At 48.1% G+C, this 16,213-nt stretch overlaps 1 protein-coding gene across 1 annotated transcript in view; it reads left to right on the plus strand.

Moving 5' to 3' along the window:
• Positions 1-16,213, plus strand: part of PTH1R (parathyroid hormone 1 receptor) — a 93,488-nt gene that overhangs the window by 36,403 nt on the left and 40,872 nt on the right. Inside the window, exons 2-3 of the mRNA XM_056484599.1 lie at positions 5,089-5,194; positions 15,472-15,582. Coding sequence (XP_056340574.1) covers positions 5,089-5,194; positions 15,472-15,582 — 217 coding nt within the window. The remainder of the gene's footprint in view (positions 1-5,088; positions 5,195-15,471; positions 15,583-16,213) is intronic.

Genomic DNA, 16,213 nt, shown 5'->3' on the forward strand with positions numbered 1-16,213 from the left:
TTGGAAAAAAGACCAAATTTTGGTGATTTTTATGAATAATCTGAATTTTGCCTAATTTTGAGCATCTGAGGTGGGACAGTGGTGCATTAATTATTGATATTAATGAACTAGAATCAGCAGAATTCACTAGAATTCCTATAAAATAATAAGGAATCAATTCTTCCTGCTTAATTTCAGGTGTTGACTCCCAGCCCTTCCCTTTAATTGCTGTTTTAATTAACTTTAATGGAATCCTTCATTCTTCTTTAATTCAGAGGAAAATGGAGAGAATCCCATTTTTTTGGGAGTTGGGAAAAGCTGGCATCTCTTCCTGAGCACATTCCCACTGGGAATATTCTGCTTTATATCCCACAGCTCTTTTGCTGTTGGGTTGAGGAATTAAAAAATCCAAAATTGGCTTTTTTTTTAAAAGATTTAATCTCATCATTGAATCGAGATTTTTATCCTGCACTGGCTCTTGGTGGGAGGAAATCCAGGGAATCAGGATGGAATTAAGGAATTCTGGTGCATCCCAGCTGTTTGGAAATCTGTGTGTGTGGAAAAAGGGAATTGGGCTGGAGAGAGGGAAGGGAGGATTTGGATTTTCCCACGGAGAATCCAGAAAAATCCAATTCTTCTGGTGCTCTGTCCAAGGGCATCCATCACATATCTGGGGCAGATTTCCATAAAAGATTCCAGGAGCAGCAATTTGGGAATCTCCAAGCCATGGGAGCTGGGAATCACCTTCAGCTGCTGTGGGAGAAATCTGGAATTTCTCAGAATTTCTCTCAGATCTGCTTGTCAACCTTAAGTTTGACCCTGCCTTGGTCTAGGCCTGGTTTTTGGGGTCCTTGATCTCGAGCTTAGCTCATCACATGGAAATTTTGGAAGAGTGGGATGTCTCCAGTTGGGCCAGGCCTTCTCCAGAGCAGAGGAAAACCAGGATGGGATTCCTGGGAATATCATTAATCATTCCTGAAGTGCAGAATGTGATGGGGGTTGTTTATGATCCAGGAATAAAATTCCAGCCCTTGCTGATCCCTCTGCACCAGCTCCATGCTCCCATCTCTGCTCAGCCAGCCTGACAGGAAATTTTGGGAATTTTCTCCTTTCTTGGAAGGTGATTTTCCCACAGCTCAGCCTCTTGGGTCGTGGAAAACAGGAAATCCTTTGGGATTTAAAAATGTTTTCTCTAAATTCCCATTCCTGGAAAGGCACCATAAATCTCATTTCTCCTAGATAAAAGGCACTGACTTCAAATCATGGATTCCCAATCCTGGAAGTGTCCAAGGCCAGTTGGGATGGAGGAAAACATCCTTGCCCAGGGGGTTGGAATGGGATCATCCTTAAGGTCCCTTCCAGCCCAAACCATTCCAGAACTGCAATATTTCCCCTTTTCCCTTCTTTCCCCATTCCCAGAGATTCCCTGGTGCTCTCCCAGCAGATCCCAGCATTCCTTGACCTCAATCCCAACAAATCTGGAGCTGCTGCCAGGGAAGTGGCACAGGGAGGATTATTCCCCATTATTCCCAAAAATGAGATTCCTAAATGAGAATAACTGGGATCTCCCCAGGGAAATTTGGGGTTTGTTTTCATGGCTGGGACATCAACCAGGGAATTTCCACTCCCTGGACATCCTCATCCATCCCCAAGGCTTCCAGAGGGGCAAGGAAAGGGATCCAAGTGGATTTTACAGCCTCAGGATAAAGTTGTTGTGTCCCCCTTCCCTTTGGCATTTCAGACAAGGAGGGAAAAGAGCCATTCCCAGATCTTTTCCCCAGGAGGAACTTTTATTTTCCAGCACTGGGAAGAGAGGAGGATTGCAGGAATGAAGGGAGGAGCTGCCCAGTGCTCCTGCATCCCTCAGGATAAAGCCATTCCTCGGATAAACTGAATTCCAAGAAACTCAGTGCAAGACTTTCTGCTGAGGAAATGTAGGGAAATGTGATTTAAAGGGATTTGCTGGCAGCTTTTAAAGGGATTTTTAGGGGATTAAGTCTGCAGGGACAGGATAACCTCGACCTCTTCCTCCAGAACAGCTGGATTTGGGAGCTGGACCCATCTGGGACAATTTCTGCCTTCCCACCAGCAACAATTCCTCCTCAAAAATCTTCTCAGTGCTCCTGAGTGACAAATTAATGGGGAAAAAAAGGGGGTGGGGGGGTGAAGAAATCCCAAAAAAAGGCTGATCCAATTTATTTCAGGGGCTGGTTTGAGGATGGAATAAATTCCAGATGCTCTGGGAGCTCTGAGGGAATAGCTCAGATTGGTAAAAACCATCCTGGATATTCCCAGTTTTTCATCAAGGCAGAGATTATTAGGAAAAATATATCCTTTTTTTTTTTTTTTTTTTTTTTTTTTTTTTTTGGGAATTTGATAAAAGAGGAGGGAAATGTTGAATATGGGAATCTTGAGGAGTCTTTGATTCTGGGATTCACAGGGATGAAAAATTCCCAGTGCCTTTTATCTCCTTTTTTCATTGTCCTGAGCAGGGAGTTAATGTGCTGAACTGGAGCAAATTCTGGATATTAATGTGGATTTTAGGATTTTCAGCATGGCACAGGTGGCCTTAAAAAGAGGGGAAATCCCTGGATATTGATGAAAATATCCCTTTTTTTTGGCCAATTCTCCATCCTAGCCTAATTCCAGGAGGTGCCAGTTTGGGAAGAGAGGTGACACTTGAGAATTTGTCTCCAGGCTCTGGATTTTCCCTGTTCCTGCTGGATTTGAGCTTTGTTCATTTGGCTGATCCTGGTTGGGATTTGTTGGGATTTTTCAATCCCTGTTCTTTTCATCTGAGTCTCAAATCCTGCAAATTAGGGATTAATTTCCCTCCTTTCTCTGTATCCTACAGACCTCCATCCCTGGTTTTCTCCATCCAAAAGGATCCAAATCCCCTCCAAAGCAGCAGCTGCTTCATTCCCAGCCCTTCCCAAACATTCCCAAATTTTGAGGCTCCACCTGGGCACTCCTGGAAGTGAAGCTGCTTCTTTTTCTGCCTGGGAATCTCCAGATTCCCAAAAATTGGCACAAATCACTCCTAATGGTTTTAGCAAGGCTGTCCCCCTGGAATTTTTTTTGGATCAGGTGTTGGGATTGTTTTTCCAAGGGAAAGTTTTGCCCAGCCAGAACCAAATGTGCCTTGGATCAGGAAGTTATCACAAGGAAAATATTCCTGCAGATTCTTTAATCTTGGACAGCTGGGCTGGGAAGAGAAGCAGGAAAACTCTGCCTTAAAATCAGGAGATCCAGGGCAGGAAAATCCAAAAAAATCAGATTTTTTTTTTTACCCCAGAAAAATCAGGAAAATGTGCAATTAGGGAGTTGAAAATCCTCCAGCAGATGGAAATCCAAAGGTGCTCTGGGTTTTTGAGCTCCAGGTGTTTGTGCTGTGCCAGCTGCTGTCCCTGGATCCCAAATCTGAAGATTCCAGGGTTGGATAATCCTCAATCCCCAGGGATTTTTGGCCCCATGGAGGCACTGAAATGTCCCCACAAGGGGTTGGGACAGAGGGAATGCCAAATTCTGAACTCTCAGCTCCCAGCCTGGCTTTCCCTGGAGCTTTAATGGGATTTTTCCAGCATCATTCCAGTTTTCCCAAAATCTTTTCAGAGCTGATGCCTTCAAACACCAGAATCAGTGAAAATCTGTTTTAATCCATAAATTTATTTACATTCACATTTCAACTACTTTGACCAAGAGGGAAACACACAAAAATAGATTTTTTTTTATCCTTTAAACCATTTTTTGGGAGGAGAGGAGGGACCTGGGGTCAGTTTTGGTGGATTTTTTTTCAAGGATCAGGCAGCTTAGAAAATCAAACCTGAGCTGAGCTCTGCCCAGCTCTTGGAGATTTATCCCTTTTAATTCTGGGAATCAAAATGTGTTTTCTGTGCATCCCTCCAAGCACAGCCAGAGGAGCTGAGCGTGCTTGGGATGAATCCCTTGGAATTCCTGAGATCCCATCCCTCTAATCCAGCCTAACTCCTCTGGCTTTGCACAGAGCTGCACCTTCTGTTCCCAACCCAGGCTGAAATGAGGGATGGAAATTAAATGAGGGATGGAAATGAGGGATGGAAATGAGGGATGGAGCCTCCAGTGAGGACAGGCCAAACATCTGGGCAGGGCTGGAATTGTTCCCATTAACGTGGACGCGGTTTGGAAGCGACTCCCGCTTGGGGTTTGTTCCAAGGACATGAAAACCCAACTCCTGTTTTACTCCCAGCCCCTTATCAGATTTAACTCCACAGCTGAGAGTCCCTTGCCCCCGTTCCTCTCCCTGGGAGCCCGCTGGGAAATGGAATCCCGGGTTTTTTGGGAGCTGGGATTCATTAACCCTCGTTATGTCACGGTTTTTGTCGGGAGTTAATTGGCCCCCAGCTGGATCCTGTTACTGGCTTGGCAAAGGGAGTGAACTGGAAAGGAGGGAAGGAGCCTGGATGTGGGATGAGTGCAGGGAAATCGTGGAATGGGTTGGTTGGAAGGGATCTGAAGGATGATCCCATTCCAAACCCCTGCCATGGGCAGGGATCTTCCACTGCCCCAGGTGATCCAGCCTGGCCTTGGGCACTGCCAGGGATCCAGGGGCAGCCACAAATTCTCTGGGAATTCCCAATTCCCCATTCATCCCATTCCTCTGGCAGTGGGAGCCATTCCCAGTGTCCTGTCCCTCCATCCCTGTCCCCAGTCCCTCTCCAGCTCTCCTGGATCCCTCCAGGCCCTGCCAGGGGCTCTGGGCTCTCCTGGAGCAGAGGGTGGGAGATGCTGTCATTCCCAGGATTCAGGCAGGATTTTATGGATCCTGACACCTGTGGATGAAATCTGCACGAAGGAGAGGTTGTAATTCCTAAGAGGAGAGGAGTCCTTGGCATTAAATTATTTCCTAGGAGTATTTTCCTCCTGGAGAGCAGCCTCAATCTGGGATGCTCCATCCCAAAAAATTGCTGCAAGGTGCGCAGTGGGATCATTCCCAGCCTCTGCCACAGCCAGGGGTGATCATTCTGCTGCTCCTTGGAACACAGCTGCAGATTCCCAGGGCGATGCTGAGGAGTTCAGGGGTGCAGAGGAGGGCTGGGAACGGCGGGCTGACCTCTCTGCCCCTCCCTGCAGGTGGATGCCGACGATGTCATCACCAAGGAGGAGCAGATCTTCCTGCTGCTGAAGGCCAAGGCCAAGTGCGAGCGCCACCTGAAAGCCAAGGTGCCCAAGGTGCACGGTGAGTGCTCCCAAATTCCAGCCCTGCTCCTCCCAATCCTCCCCCAGCCCCAGGAGCAGGGAGGGAAGGAGGCACCTGGAGCATTTTGGGTTTTTCGGGATGGATCCGCGGGGAGGAGGTTCCAGCGCCAGGGGATGGGAAGGAAAGTTGTCCCAGACTTGTTCTGCTCCAGAATTCCAAACTCTGAGGGTCCAGGAGGATGTGGAAGCTGTGGGATTATGGCCCTGATTGTTGTAACCAAGGCACAGGAGAGAGCAGCAGCCACCAGCTCTCGGAATTCCAGAGTGGGTTGGGAGGGACTTTAAAGATCCAGTTCCACCCCTCTGGAATGGGCAGGGACAGCTCCACTGTCCCAGGTGATCCAGCCTGGCCTTGGGAACTGCCAGGGATCCAGGGGCAGCCACAAATTCTCTGGGAATTCCCAATTCCCAATATTCCACCCATCCCTCTGGCACTGGGAGCCATTCCCTGTGTCCTGTCCCTCCATCCCTTGTCCCCAGTCCCTCTCCAGCTCTCCTGGATCCCTTCAGGCCCTGCAAGGGGCTCTGAGCTCTCCCTGGATCCTTCCCTTTTCCAGGTGAACATTCCCAAATCCCAAAAAATCCTTTGCAAACAGCAATAAGGAAAACAGAACATCCCTCCCAGACCTCTCCCCTCAGAAGGACCAAGATCAGCTGAGCCTTTTCCTTCCTCTTCCTTTCTATTTTGGGCTGGAAAATCGCTCCCAGCTGTGGGGAGGAGGAAGGACAGAACTCTCTCATGTGGGGAGCAAAATCCTCACCCCCTGCTGGTTCCTTTCCTCACAGTCCCAATTTTAATTCCTTCAGTCTCTGGGGTGGGTGTCCTGCCCCACTTCCCTCCATTTCCAGGGAAAATGGGACAAGTTCCTGCAGCTCAGATCTGTTCCCTTGGGGAGTGCTGGGGAAAACTGGGAGAGGGAAAGGCTCCCAATCCCAGCTTTGCCAATCCCATCTTTGCCAAACCCAGCTTTGCCAAACCCATCTTTGCCAATCCCAGTTTTGCCAAACCCAGTTTTGCCAATCCCAGCTTTGCCAACCCCAGCTTTGCCAATCCCATCTTTGCCAATCCCATTTTTGCCAATCCCAGTTTTGCCAATCCCATTTTTGCCAATTAATCTGCACAGAGTGAATTCCCACTCAACCTTTCACAAGGAATGTTTTTTTTAGGCTTTAGCACCCCAAAAATTCCCTTTAGGAGTTCCCAAACAAGGCAGGGATTTTCCAGGGTTTAAGGGGTTTGTGGTGCCAGCAAAGAGTTTTCCAATTTGGAAAAGTTTTTCCCACTTTTCAAAGGAACTTCCATCCACAGATTTTGGGATTTCAGGTGCTCTTGGATGCAGGGAAAGTGGTTTGGTGCAGTGTTTTCCTTCTGGGATGGTCCAGAATTTGGGATGTGTGTCTGTTTTGGTGATCAGGGACATCCAGACCTCATCCACAGGGAGAATCTCATCCCTGCAGATCCCACAGAAAAAAATCTGGGAAGGGCAACAATCTTCACAATTGTGATGCTCCAGCTCCTGTTTGCAGAAAGGATTTAAAAGGAAAAACCGAGGAGGAAAAGTAGGGTTGGTTTGGAGCAAAATAAATCCTGGATGTGGCTTCCAGTTCCAAATCCCTGCTGGGTTTGTCATTCCAAAGAAGGGGAAAGGACAGTCCCACAAAGAGGAAAACACATCCCAGAGCTGATCCCAGGATGGGATTTCTCCCGTCTGTTTGTGGTGAGGGATCAGCCTGGAGTGCAGAATCCCCCTGGGATCCTCCTGGAGCAGCTCCAGCCCTGTGGTGTCGGATGTTTGGGGAAGGAGAAAGTCTCCACTTAAAATTCCTGACCCAAGGCAGCGACTGGAGGGCTTGAGGGGGATCTCTCCTGGGAAGCTCCTCACCACAGCAGGAAAAGAGGCTTTGACCCCCATTCTGCAAAGTGGGAACGTGTCCTGGCTGCCAGGGTTGAAATTCCAAAGAAAAATCTTAGGGAGCAAAAAGGTTAAAAACCTCTAAAATTTCAAACTTGCTTCAGCTGCTCCAAATCCCCTTTTTTTGTCCCCTAAAAAGGTTAAAATTCTGTTTCCTGGGAGGATGAGGTCCCTGCTGTCCCCCTGTGTGGCTCACAGGGATCCTCTGGCCCCTGATCCACGTGGATCTGTGCAGGGGGAGCTGAGGCTGAGCTGCTCCAGGAGCTCCCAAAAATCCATCGGGATTCCTGCATCATCCCCACCCTTGCCTGAGGCCCTGAGGGCTGGAGACCCAAAATACAAAACCAAAAAAACCCCAAAGCCCTTCCCCCACAAGAGTTTGGTTTCCTCCTTTTCTCTTTTTTTTTTTTTTTTTTTCCCCTCCTCTTTTTTTTCCTTACATTTAGTCTCCAGATGAAAGCCTTTGGGAAAGAACAGGAAACCCGAAAATTTCTCTTCTCCTGACACAAATATTCCATCCCAGCCCTGGTGGGCAGCTGATGCCACCCCAAAGTTAAACCTGGAAGGGGATGAAGTGAAATTGCCAGCCCTGAGCCATCAGACTTTTTCTTTTTCTTTTTTTTTTCCTTTTTTTTTTTTTTTTTTTTCAATCCATGAATTAAAAGCTTGTCTTTCCCTGGTTTGGAAAAGGAGATGGGACATTTTGTGGGGAAAGAAGAGGGATTTTTGCACAACCCTGTCATTAGCAAAGGCCATGGCCAACCCTTTCTCTGAGCCTGAGGTGTTGCAGCTCCAAACTGGGTTGTTTTTTTAATAAATAAACCTATTTTCCCAGGGAAAGTGTTATTTTTAGTTGGGAATCTGGGGCTGTTTACCTGGCTTGTGCATCCCAGTTTGGCTTCACTGTCCCTAAAGGACCTAGAACTGATTCCAGGCTCTCCCTGGGCTTGAGGAACCCCAAAATCTGCTCCTGGTTTCTTTTCCAGAGGGTCCAGCACCATTCCCTGATTCCAGGAGCTCCCAGAGGTTGGGAGAAGCCTCAGGTACCTCAGAAATTTAGGGGCAGAGGCATCCTGAGCCCTAAACACCCCAGCCCTCTAGAAATCCAGAATTTCTCCAGCTATTTCCATCCTCTCCCAGTTTCTCTTCTCGGTCCTTGCAGATGTGGCCCAAATTCCACAAAAAAAAAAAAAAAAAAAAAAAAAAGCCCAAAAAAAAGGAATGTCCACAGAGCAGCTGAACAGGGTTTGGAAGGCACGGGAGGAACAGATCTTGGGAATTATGGATCTTGAAAATTATGGATTTTGGGAATTAGGAGAGGCACAGGTGGTCTGAGGTTTGGAATTGCAAAGGTGGGAAGCATTCCAAAGGGTGGCTGAGCTCTGATTCTAATTATCAACCCTGTTTTAATGATTGATTTGAGTGATATTTTTCCCTGGAGGGGTTTGGAAGGACTGGATGTGCTGAAGGAGGAAGGAATGGGATGGGAGTTTCTGATGGGATGTTGCAGGTTGTGTTTCTGCTCCTGGGCTGGGGGTGAAGCCAGGCCCTTTCCCATCCCAAAATGATTCCTCCCCTTTCCATCCCCAAATGATTTTTCCCCTTTCCTATCCCAAAATGATTCCTCCCTTTCCAATCCCCAAATTATTTCTCCCCCTTTCCAATCCCCAAATGAATTCTCCCCTTTCCCATGCCAAAATGATTCCTCCCATTTCCAATCCCAAAATGATTTCTCCCCTTTCCTATCCCAAATTATTTCTCCCCCTTTCCAATCCCCAAAACAATTTCTCCCCCTTCCCATCCCAAAATGATTTGTTCCCTCTTCCACACCCACAACAATTTCTCTCCCTTTCCTATCCCAAAACAATTCCTCCCCTTTCCAATCCCCAAAAGATTTCTTCCCTTCCCATCCCAAAACAACCTCTGCCCCCTTCCCATCCCAAAATGATTCCTCCCCTTTCCTATCCCAAACGATTTTCCAATCCCCAAATGATTCCTCCCCCTTTCCCATCCCAAAATGATTTTTCCTCTTCCTATCCCCAAATGATTCCTCCCCCTTTCCTATCCCCAAATTATTTCTCCCCCTTTCCAATCCCCAAATGATTCTTCCCCCTTTCCATCCCCAAATAATTCTTCCCCCTTTCCTATCCCCAAATTATTTTTTCCCATTCCAATCCCCAAATGATTTTTCCCCTTTCCCATCCCAAAATGACTCCTCCCCCTTTCCCATCCCCAAATGATTCCTCCCCCTTTCCCATCCCAAAATGATTTCTCCCCTTTCTCATCCCAAATGATTCCTCCCCTTTTCCAATCCCCAAATGATTCCTCCCCCTTTCCAATCCCCAAATTATTTCTCCCCCTTTCCAATCCCCAAATGATTCTTCCCCCTTTCCATCCCCAAATAATTTTTTCCCTTTCCATCCCCAAATGATTTCTCCCCTTCCAATCCCCAAATGATTTTTTCCCCTTTCCATCCCCAAATGACTCCTCCCCCTTCCAATCCCAAAACTCTCATTTTTCGGTCCCTCCCCCTGCAGTGCCCGGCTGTCCTTCCCGTAAGGGAGTGACCACAATCCCGCAGCCTGTCCCAGCTGTGGGGTTGGAACCAGCCTGGTGGATATTCCGTGCCCTGGATAAACACCTCCAGCCGTGTTTGCATTTCTGCAGCTGCCAAGGAGCCTGGCAATGGCTGGAGCCTGTTCTGCACATGCAGAGTGTCCCAGTCCTGCTGGGATGGGATTGAGGCTGGGGGAGGAAAGGAGAGGGAAGGGAAGTTTCAAGGAAGGGAAGTTTCAGGGAAGGGAAGTTTCAGGGAAGGGAAGTTTCAGGGAGTTTCAGGGAAGTTTCAGGGAAGGGAAGTTTCAGGGAAGGGAAGTTTCAGGGAAGGGAAGTTTCAGGGAAGTTTCAGGGAAGTTTCAGGGAAGTTTCAGGGAAGTTTCAGGGAAGTTTCAGGGAAGTTTCAGGGAAGTTTCAGGGAAGTTTCAGGGAAGTTTCAGGAAAGGAAAGGAAAGGAAAGGAAAGGAAAGGAAAGGAAAGGAAAGGAAAGGAAAGGAAAGGAAAGGAAAGGAAAGGAAAGGAAAGGAAAGGAAAGGAAAGGAAAGGAAAGGAAAGGAAAGGAAAGGAAAGGAAAGGAAAGGAAAGGAAAGGAAAGGAAAGGAAAGGAAAGGAAAGGAAAGGAAAGGAAAGGAAAGGAAAGGAAAGGAAAGGAAAGGAAAGGAAAGGAAAGGAAAGGAAAGGAAAGGAAAGGAAAGGAAGGATGGGATAGGAGCAGGAAGGAGGAATAACTCTCCGTGCACCCTCAGCAGGATTGGCCCAAATCCTCTCCTGCTTTTCTCCCTTCTCCCAAAGCAACCTCTGGGATTCTGCCTTGGATCAGGTGGGAGAGAGAAATTGAGGAGCAAAATGAGAGATTAATTTGGGACAGCCCCTTCCCAAAATATTCTGGGATTTGCCTTCCAAAAACAAATCCAGCAGCAAGGACATCCAAGAGAGTTTTTGCTTGTTCCCATTTGGAATGACTGCAACTGCCCTGAGATTCCCATGTTCAGTGGGAAAGGGTTGATCCAAGAGATGTCCTGGTGGATAAGGAGCTGTCCCTGAGCCAGTGGGATCCTGGAGGGATCCCACGTTTCCCTTCAGGACTCATTTCTTCAGGAATGTCATCCAAGAGAGTTTTTGTTGTTCCCATTTGGAATGATTGCAACTTCCATGTGATCCAAGGAGATCCAAGAGATGTCCTGGTGGGCAGGAGCCGGTGGGATCCTGGAGGGATCCCACGTTTCCCTTCAGGGCTGGTTTCTCCAGCACTGGAGTGGTTGGTGATGTCCCCAAATCACAAGGAATTCCAGGGCCATTCCCACCTTCCTGCCCCCATCCATGAGAGATGCAGCTCTGGGTTCAGGGCAATCCTGAAAATCCCTGAGGAAAATCAGGAAAATCCCTGAGGGATAACCAGGATCAGCCCTTCAGGATTGCCAGAACAGTTTGGGATGTGGGGTATGTGTGAGATTTCCTTGTTTTCTAAATAGCTCCTGAATTCCTTTGGACTTCCATCACCTACTGTTCCTCCCAAGGAAAGAAATGTTTGACTTTTCTTCTTCCATGTCCTGAACTAGATGGATTTTGATCCAAACAGCACAGTGGGACTCATTCCCACCAAAATTCCAAGAGTTTTTCCAACTGGATGCTTTGGAATTCTCTGTGCTTTGGAATATTGTTGCCAGTGTCTCAGGAGGGACTGATTTATTATTAACAGGCCAAATTCCCCAATTTTCTGCTTTCTTCTTGAAATTCAGCCTGGATCTCCTTGGAGAAATGACCAGGAGAAAAGGAAAACAAAGGGAGCAGCCAAGTTGTTGATACTGTGAATGTTTTTATAAATTCAGGGGGGAAAAAATGTTTGGAGGAGCTTTTTGGGCAAACAAACAGAAGGGAATGGCTTGTTTGGGTTCCAGCACAATGGGAAATATGGGATTTTCCCTTCCTGTTTTATCAGAGATTTGTGGAATGATTTGGGTTTGGGAGGGGCCTTAAAGATTATCCCATTCCAGCCCTGCCATGAGCAGGGACAGCTCCCACTATCCCAGATTGCTCCAATCCTTGTCCAGCCTGACCTTGGACACTTCCAGAGATCCAGGGACAGCCACAAATTCTCTGGAAAAGCTGTTCCACCGCTCTCATTGGGAAAAATAAATAAATAAATAAATAATTCTTCCTTGTAATTAGTGGGAATGAATGAACCCTCCATTCCCTTTGTGCTGAGGAGTCTCCTTGGATGGGAGGGTTGGAGGGATTTGGGATGGGAGAGGAGGAGGGTGAAGCTGTGTTAAACCCCAGGAATGTGGATCCAGCAGTCCCAAAGTGAGGCTGCTCCTCCAGATTTCCATTTGGAAAAGGTTTTCCAAGAGTTTCAGCCTCAGACCATTCCAGGAGCTCCAGAGGCACCTGCCTTGACCTGTGGATGTTTCCCTGCCTGCAATCCCTGTTCCCAGCCCAAATCCTCTCTCCTTCCCCCGTGGATTTTCAGGAAGCAGCTGCATTATCCTGAATTTTAGTGGGGAGTGTCCAAGTGGCAGCTCCCAAATATCCACCTGCCCTTCCCTTAGCTCATCATCCATCCCAGGGCAATTCCAGGCACGGAACAGCCACTGAGAGGTTTTATCCCTTCTCCAAATTTTCCTGGAATGGATTTTCCAAGCAATTAATGGCGGGAGAGAGGCCAAGGATGATGGAGAGGAGGGGGAGGAGATTTCCCTGGGGTGGTTCAGCCCTTGGTGACAGAGATGGATCCTTTTGTTGGGAAGCTCAGACACTTCCCAAATTTTGAGTCCCATTGGATTCTTATCAGCTTTAATGACTCAGCTCCAGGATTAAATCATTTAAGGAATCATTTCCATGCAGAGTCCAAATTTTAAATGCAAAAATAATTTCTAGGGCAGCTCTTGGCTCCCCAGATTGTCCCCCCATAAAGCAGCATCCCAGAGCTGTCCCACCACTGCTCCCTTCAGCTTTTGGGGAGGACTTGGGGGGCTCAGAGTACCCAAAAATCAATAATTGTGTGGTTTGTTGTCTGTTTTCCATGTTTCCACCACAAAATTTAGCACATTCTCATTTCCTGGCCACATATTTCGGTGGGATGTGAAATGAAACCTCTTAAAAGTGAAATTGCCCTTTGCAATCCGTGAAGGTTTTGGAAAAGTGGGAGATTTTTCCCTCTCATCTCAGAGCACTTCTGGAGGAATATTTTTCTCTCAGAGCTGTTTCTCCACTGTGTTCCTTTTAATGTTTACTCCAATTGATTTATTTTGTCATAAGGACCGATTTTATTTTAAGCAAGAGCACTTTAAGGGCTCCATTAAATCTTTATTTACTTTCTTGTCTGCAGAAAAGACCACAAGGACATCAACATTTTGTCCTGAGCCAAACTTTGTGGGGCCCTGGGCTGGTTTTTTTCTTTTTTTCTTTTGTCTTTTGTACCTTCCAGAGAACTGAGAAATAAATAAACTTTTTTTGTCCAGTGTAAGTTATCCTGCAAATAATGAGCCAGAGGGAAGGATATTCCCAGTTTTCATGAATAGGAAATGTCTTTTTCTCCTCCTAGTGGGACTTTAGGCAGAGAAAATGCAATAAATTATTTCCCTCTTTTTATCATGTGGCTGTTGAGGAATTTCAGCTCCTGACCCTCACTCCCAGCTGATGCTTTAGAAGATTTGTCTGGTCCTTTTCATCCACACCAAATCAGAGATAAGAAATCAGCTGCTAAATGAGGAGCTTTTCTGTGTTTTTCATGTCCTAAAAACCACCAAACTGAATTAATCCGTGTCGGCTCCGACCCTAGACCTTGCTTTGAAGCAATCCTGGTTTTCCTTTAATCTGGGGAGATCACACTGGTGAGGAAGGATGAGTTCCTGGGTGCTCAGAAGCTTTGATATCCATGGAACACGCTGAAATCTTGGCCTTGTTTTGGGTTTAGTTCCTGGAGGGTTTTTTGGGGTTTTTTTTTTGTTTGTTTGTTTTTTGGTTTTGGTGTGTTTTTTTGTTGTTGTTGGTTTTTTTGTTTTTGGTTTTGGTTTTGTTTTGTTTTGTTTGTTTGGGGTTTTTTTGTTTGTTTTATTTGTTGTTGTTGTTTTGTTGTTTTTTGGTTTTGTTTTTTTTTTTTTTTTGTTTGTTTGTTTGTTTGTTTTGTTTGGTTGGTTTTTTGGGGTTTTTTTTTTTTGTTTGTTTTTGTGGTTTTTTTTGGGGGTTTTTTTTGTGGATAAGAGCAGGTTGTTCCTGTTCCTTTTGATTCCCAGGTAACTCCTGTGTCCCACACTTGATAAACTCCTGGCTTGTGGGGCTGAGTGCCCTCTGTGGCTGGGAGCAGATTTGGGGCAGATCCACCAATTTTGGCATTTCCTTCTCAATATTCCACCGCAGCTGGGATTCCATGGATGGGTGCAGCCATCCAGCCCAGAGGCCACAGAGCTGGGAGCCAGGGATGCCTCAGGGGATTGAGGAGCCCTTCAGAGGGACCTGGGCAGGATGGGGAGATGGAAAGGGAGATGGAAAGGGAGATGGAAAGGGAGGAAAATTCTGGAATTCAGCCTCAGGGGATTGAGGAGCCCTTCAGAGGGACCTGGGCGGGCTGGGGAGATGGAAAGGGAGATGGAAAGGGAGGAAAATTCTGGAATTCAGCCTCAGAGGATTGAGGAGCCCTTCAGAGGGACCTGGGCAGGATGGGGAGATGGAAAGGGAGATGGAAAGGGAGGAAACTTCTGGAATTCAGCAAGGGCAGGAGCGAGTCCTGGATCTGGGAAGATCATCCCATTCCAACCCAACCCTCCCACTGGAGGTTGGCCTTGGACATTCCAGGGATCCAGGGCAGCCACAGCTGCTCTGGGAATCCCATCCCAGCCAGGAATTCCTTCCCAAAATCCCACCTAAATCTGCTTCTTTCAGCTCCAAGCATTCCCTGTGTCCTGTCCCTCCATCCCTTGTCCTCTCCAGCTCTCCTGGCTCTGCCTGGATCCTCCTCCTCTCCAGGAGAACATTCCCAGCTCTCCAGAGCAGAGGGGCTCCCAAATTTCTGGAGCTGCCTGCTCTGGACTCCCTCCAGCATTGCCACATCCTTCTGACCCCGGGGATGGCAGAGCTGGACACGGTTTGTCCTTGTGGAATAAAACATCCTCACGGAACGAAACCCTCACCTGGAGCCACGCAGGGAGAAGGAACCTGGGCTGGGTTTGTCCCTGCCGGGGGTCCTGGCAGGGCAGTGACCCCTCTCTGTCCCCTCTCTGTCCCACAGATGGCTCCTGCCTGCCGGGGGTCCTGGCAGGGCGGTGACCCCTCTCTGTCCCCTCTCTGTCCCACAGATGGCTCCTCCCTGCCGGGGGTCCTGGCAGGGCAGTGACCCCTCTCTGTCCCCTCTCTCTGTCCCACAGATGGCTCCTGCCTCCCGGAGTCCCTGCCGGGGGTCCTGGCAGGGCAGTGACCCCTCTCTGTCCCCTCTCTGTCCCACAGATGGCTCCTGCCTGCCGGGGGTCCTGGCAGGGCAGTGACCCCTCTCTGTCCCCTCTCTGTCCCACAGATGGCTCCTGCCTGCCGGGGGTCCTGGCAGGGCAGTGACCCCTCTCTGTCCCCTCTCTGTCCCACAGATGGCTCCTGCCTCCCGGAGTCCCTGCCGGGGGTCCTGGCAGGGCAGTGACCCCTCTCTGTCCCCTCTCTGTCCCACAGATGGCTCCTGCCTGCCGGGGGGTCCTGGCAGGGCGGTGACCCCTCTCTGTCCCCTCTCTCTGTCCCACAGATGGCTCCTGCCTGCCGGGGGTCCTGGCAGGGCAGTGACCCCTCTGTCCCCTCTGTCCCACAGATGGCTCCTGCCTGCCGGAGTGGGACGGCATCGTGTGCTGGCCCGAGGGCGCGCCCGGCCGGGTGGTGGCCATGCCCTGCCCCGAGTACATCTACGACTTCAACCACAAAGGTGGGTCTGGGGGCAGCCCGGGGGCTCGGGATGGCCCTCACCGGCCCGGGGTTATCACAGGGGCCCGGGGATGAGGGAGGAATTATCGTTTATTGAGAAATTATTGGAGGAAAAGCTCAGTTGGAACTGGAATAATGACAGATTTCCCACCTGTTCTTCACACATTGTGACGTTCTAAACACCTGCTCACAGGTGTAAATCCTGGATTTGTTTGACCCCATGAACTCTGGGTAGCAACAGAGTCCCAAAATATTCATTGATTATTGATAAATGTGGATAAATATAAATTATTGGAAGAAAAGCTCAGTTGGAACTGGAATAATGACAGATTTTCCACCTCTTCCTCACACATTGTGACATTCTAAACACCTGCTCACAGCTGTAAATTCTGGATTTGTTTGACCCCATAAACAGGAAGGAAGGAAGGAAGGAAGGGAGGAAGGAGCTGTTGATTATCGATAAATGTGGATAAATATAAATTATTGGAAGAAAAGCTCAGTTGGAACTGAAATAATGACATTCTAAACACCAATTACCTGTCACAGCTCCCAGCTGTAAATCCTGGAGATTTCCAAACCTGGATTTGTTTGACCCCATGAACTCTGGGTACCCATAGAACCCCAAAATATTC

Source organism: Oenanthe melanoleuca, chromosome 2 (assembly GCF_029582105.1).
Source record: "Oenanthe melanoleuca isolate GR-GAL-2019-014 chromosome 2, OMel1.0, whole genome shotgun sequence".
In the NCBI taxonomy this organism is placed as follows: domain Eukaryota; kingdom Metazoa; phylum Chordata; class Aves; order Passeriformes; family Muscicapidae; genus Oenanthe; species Oenanthe melanoleuca.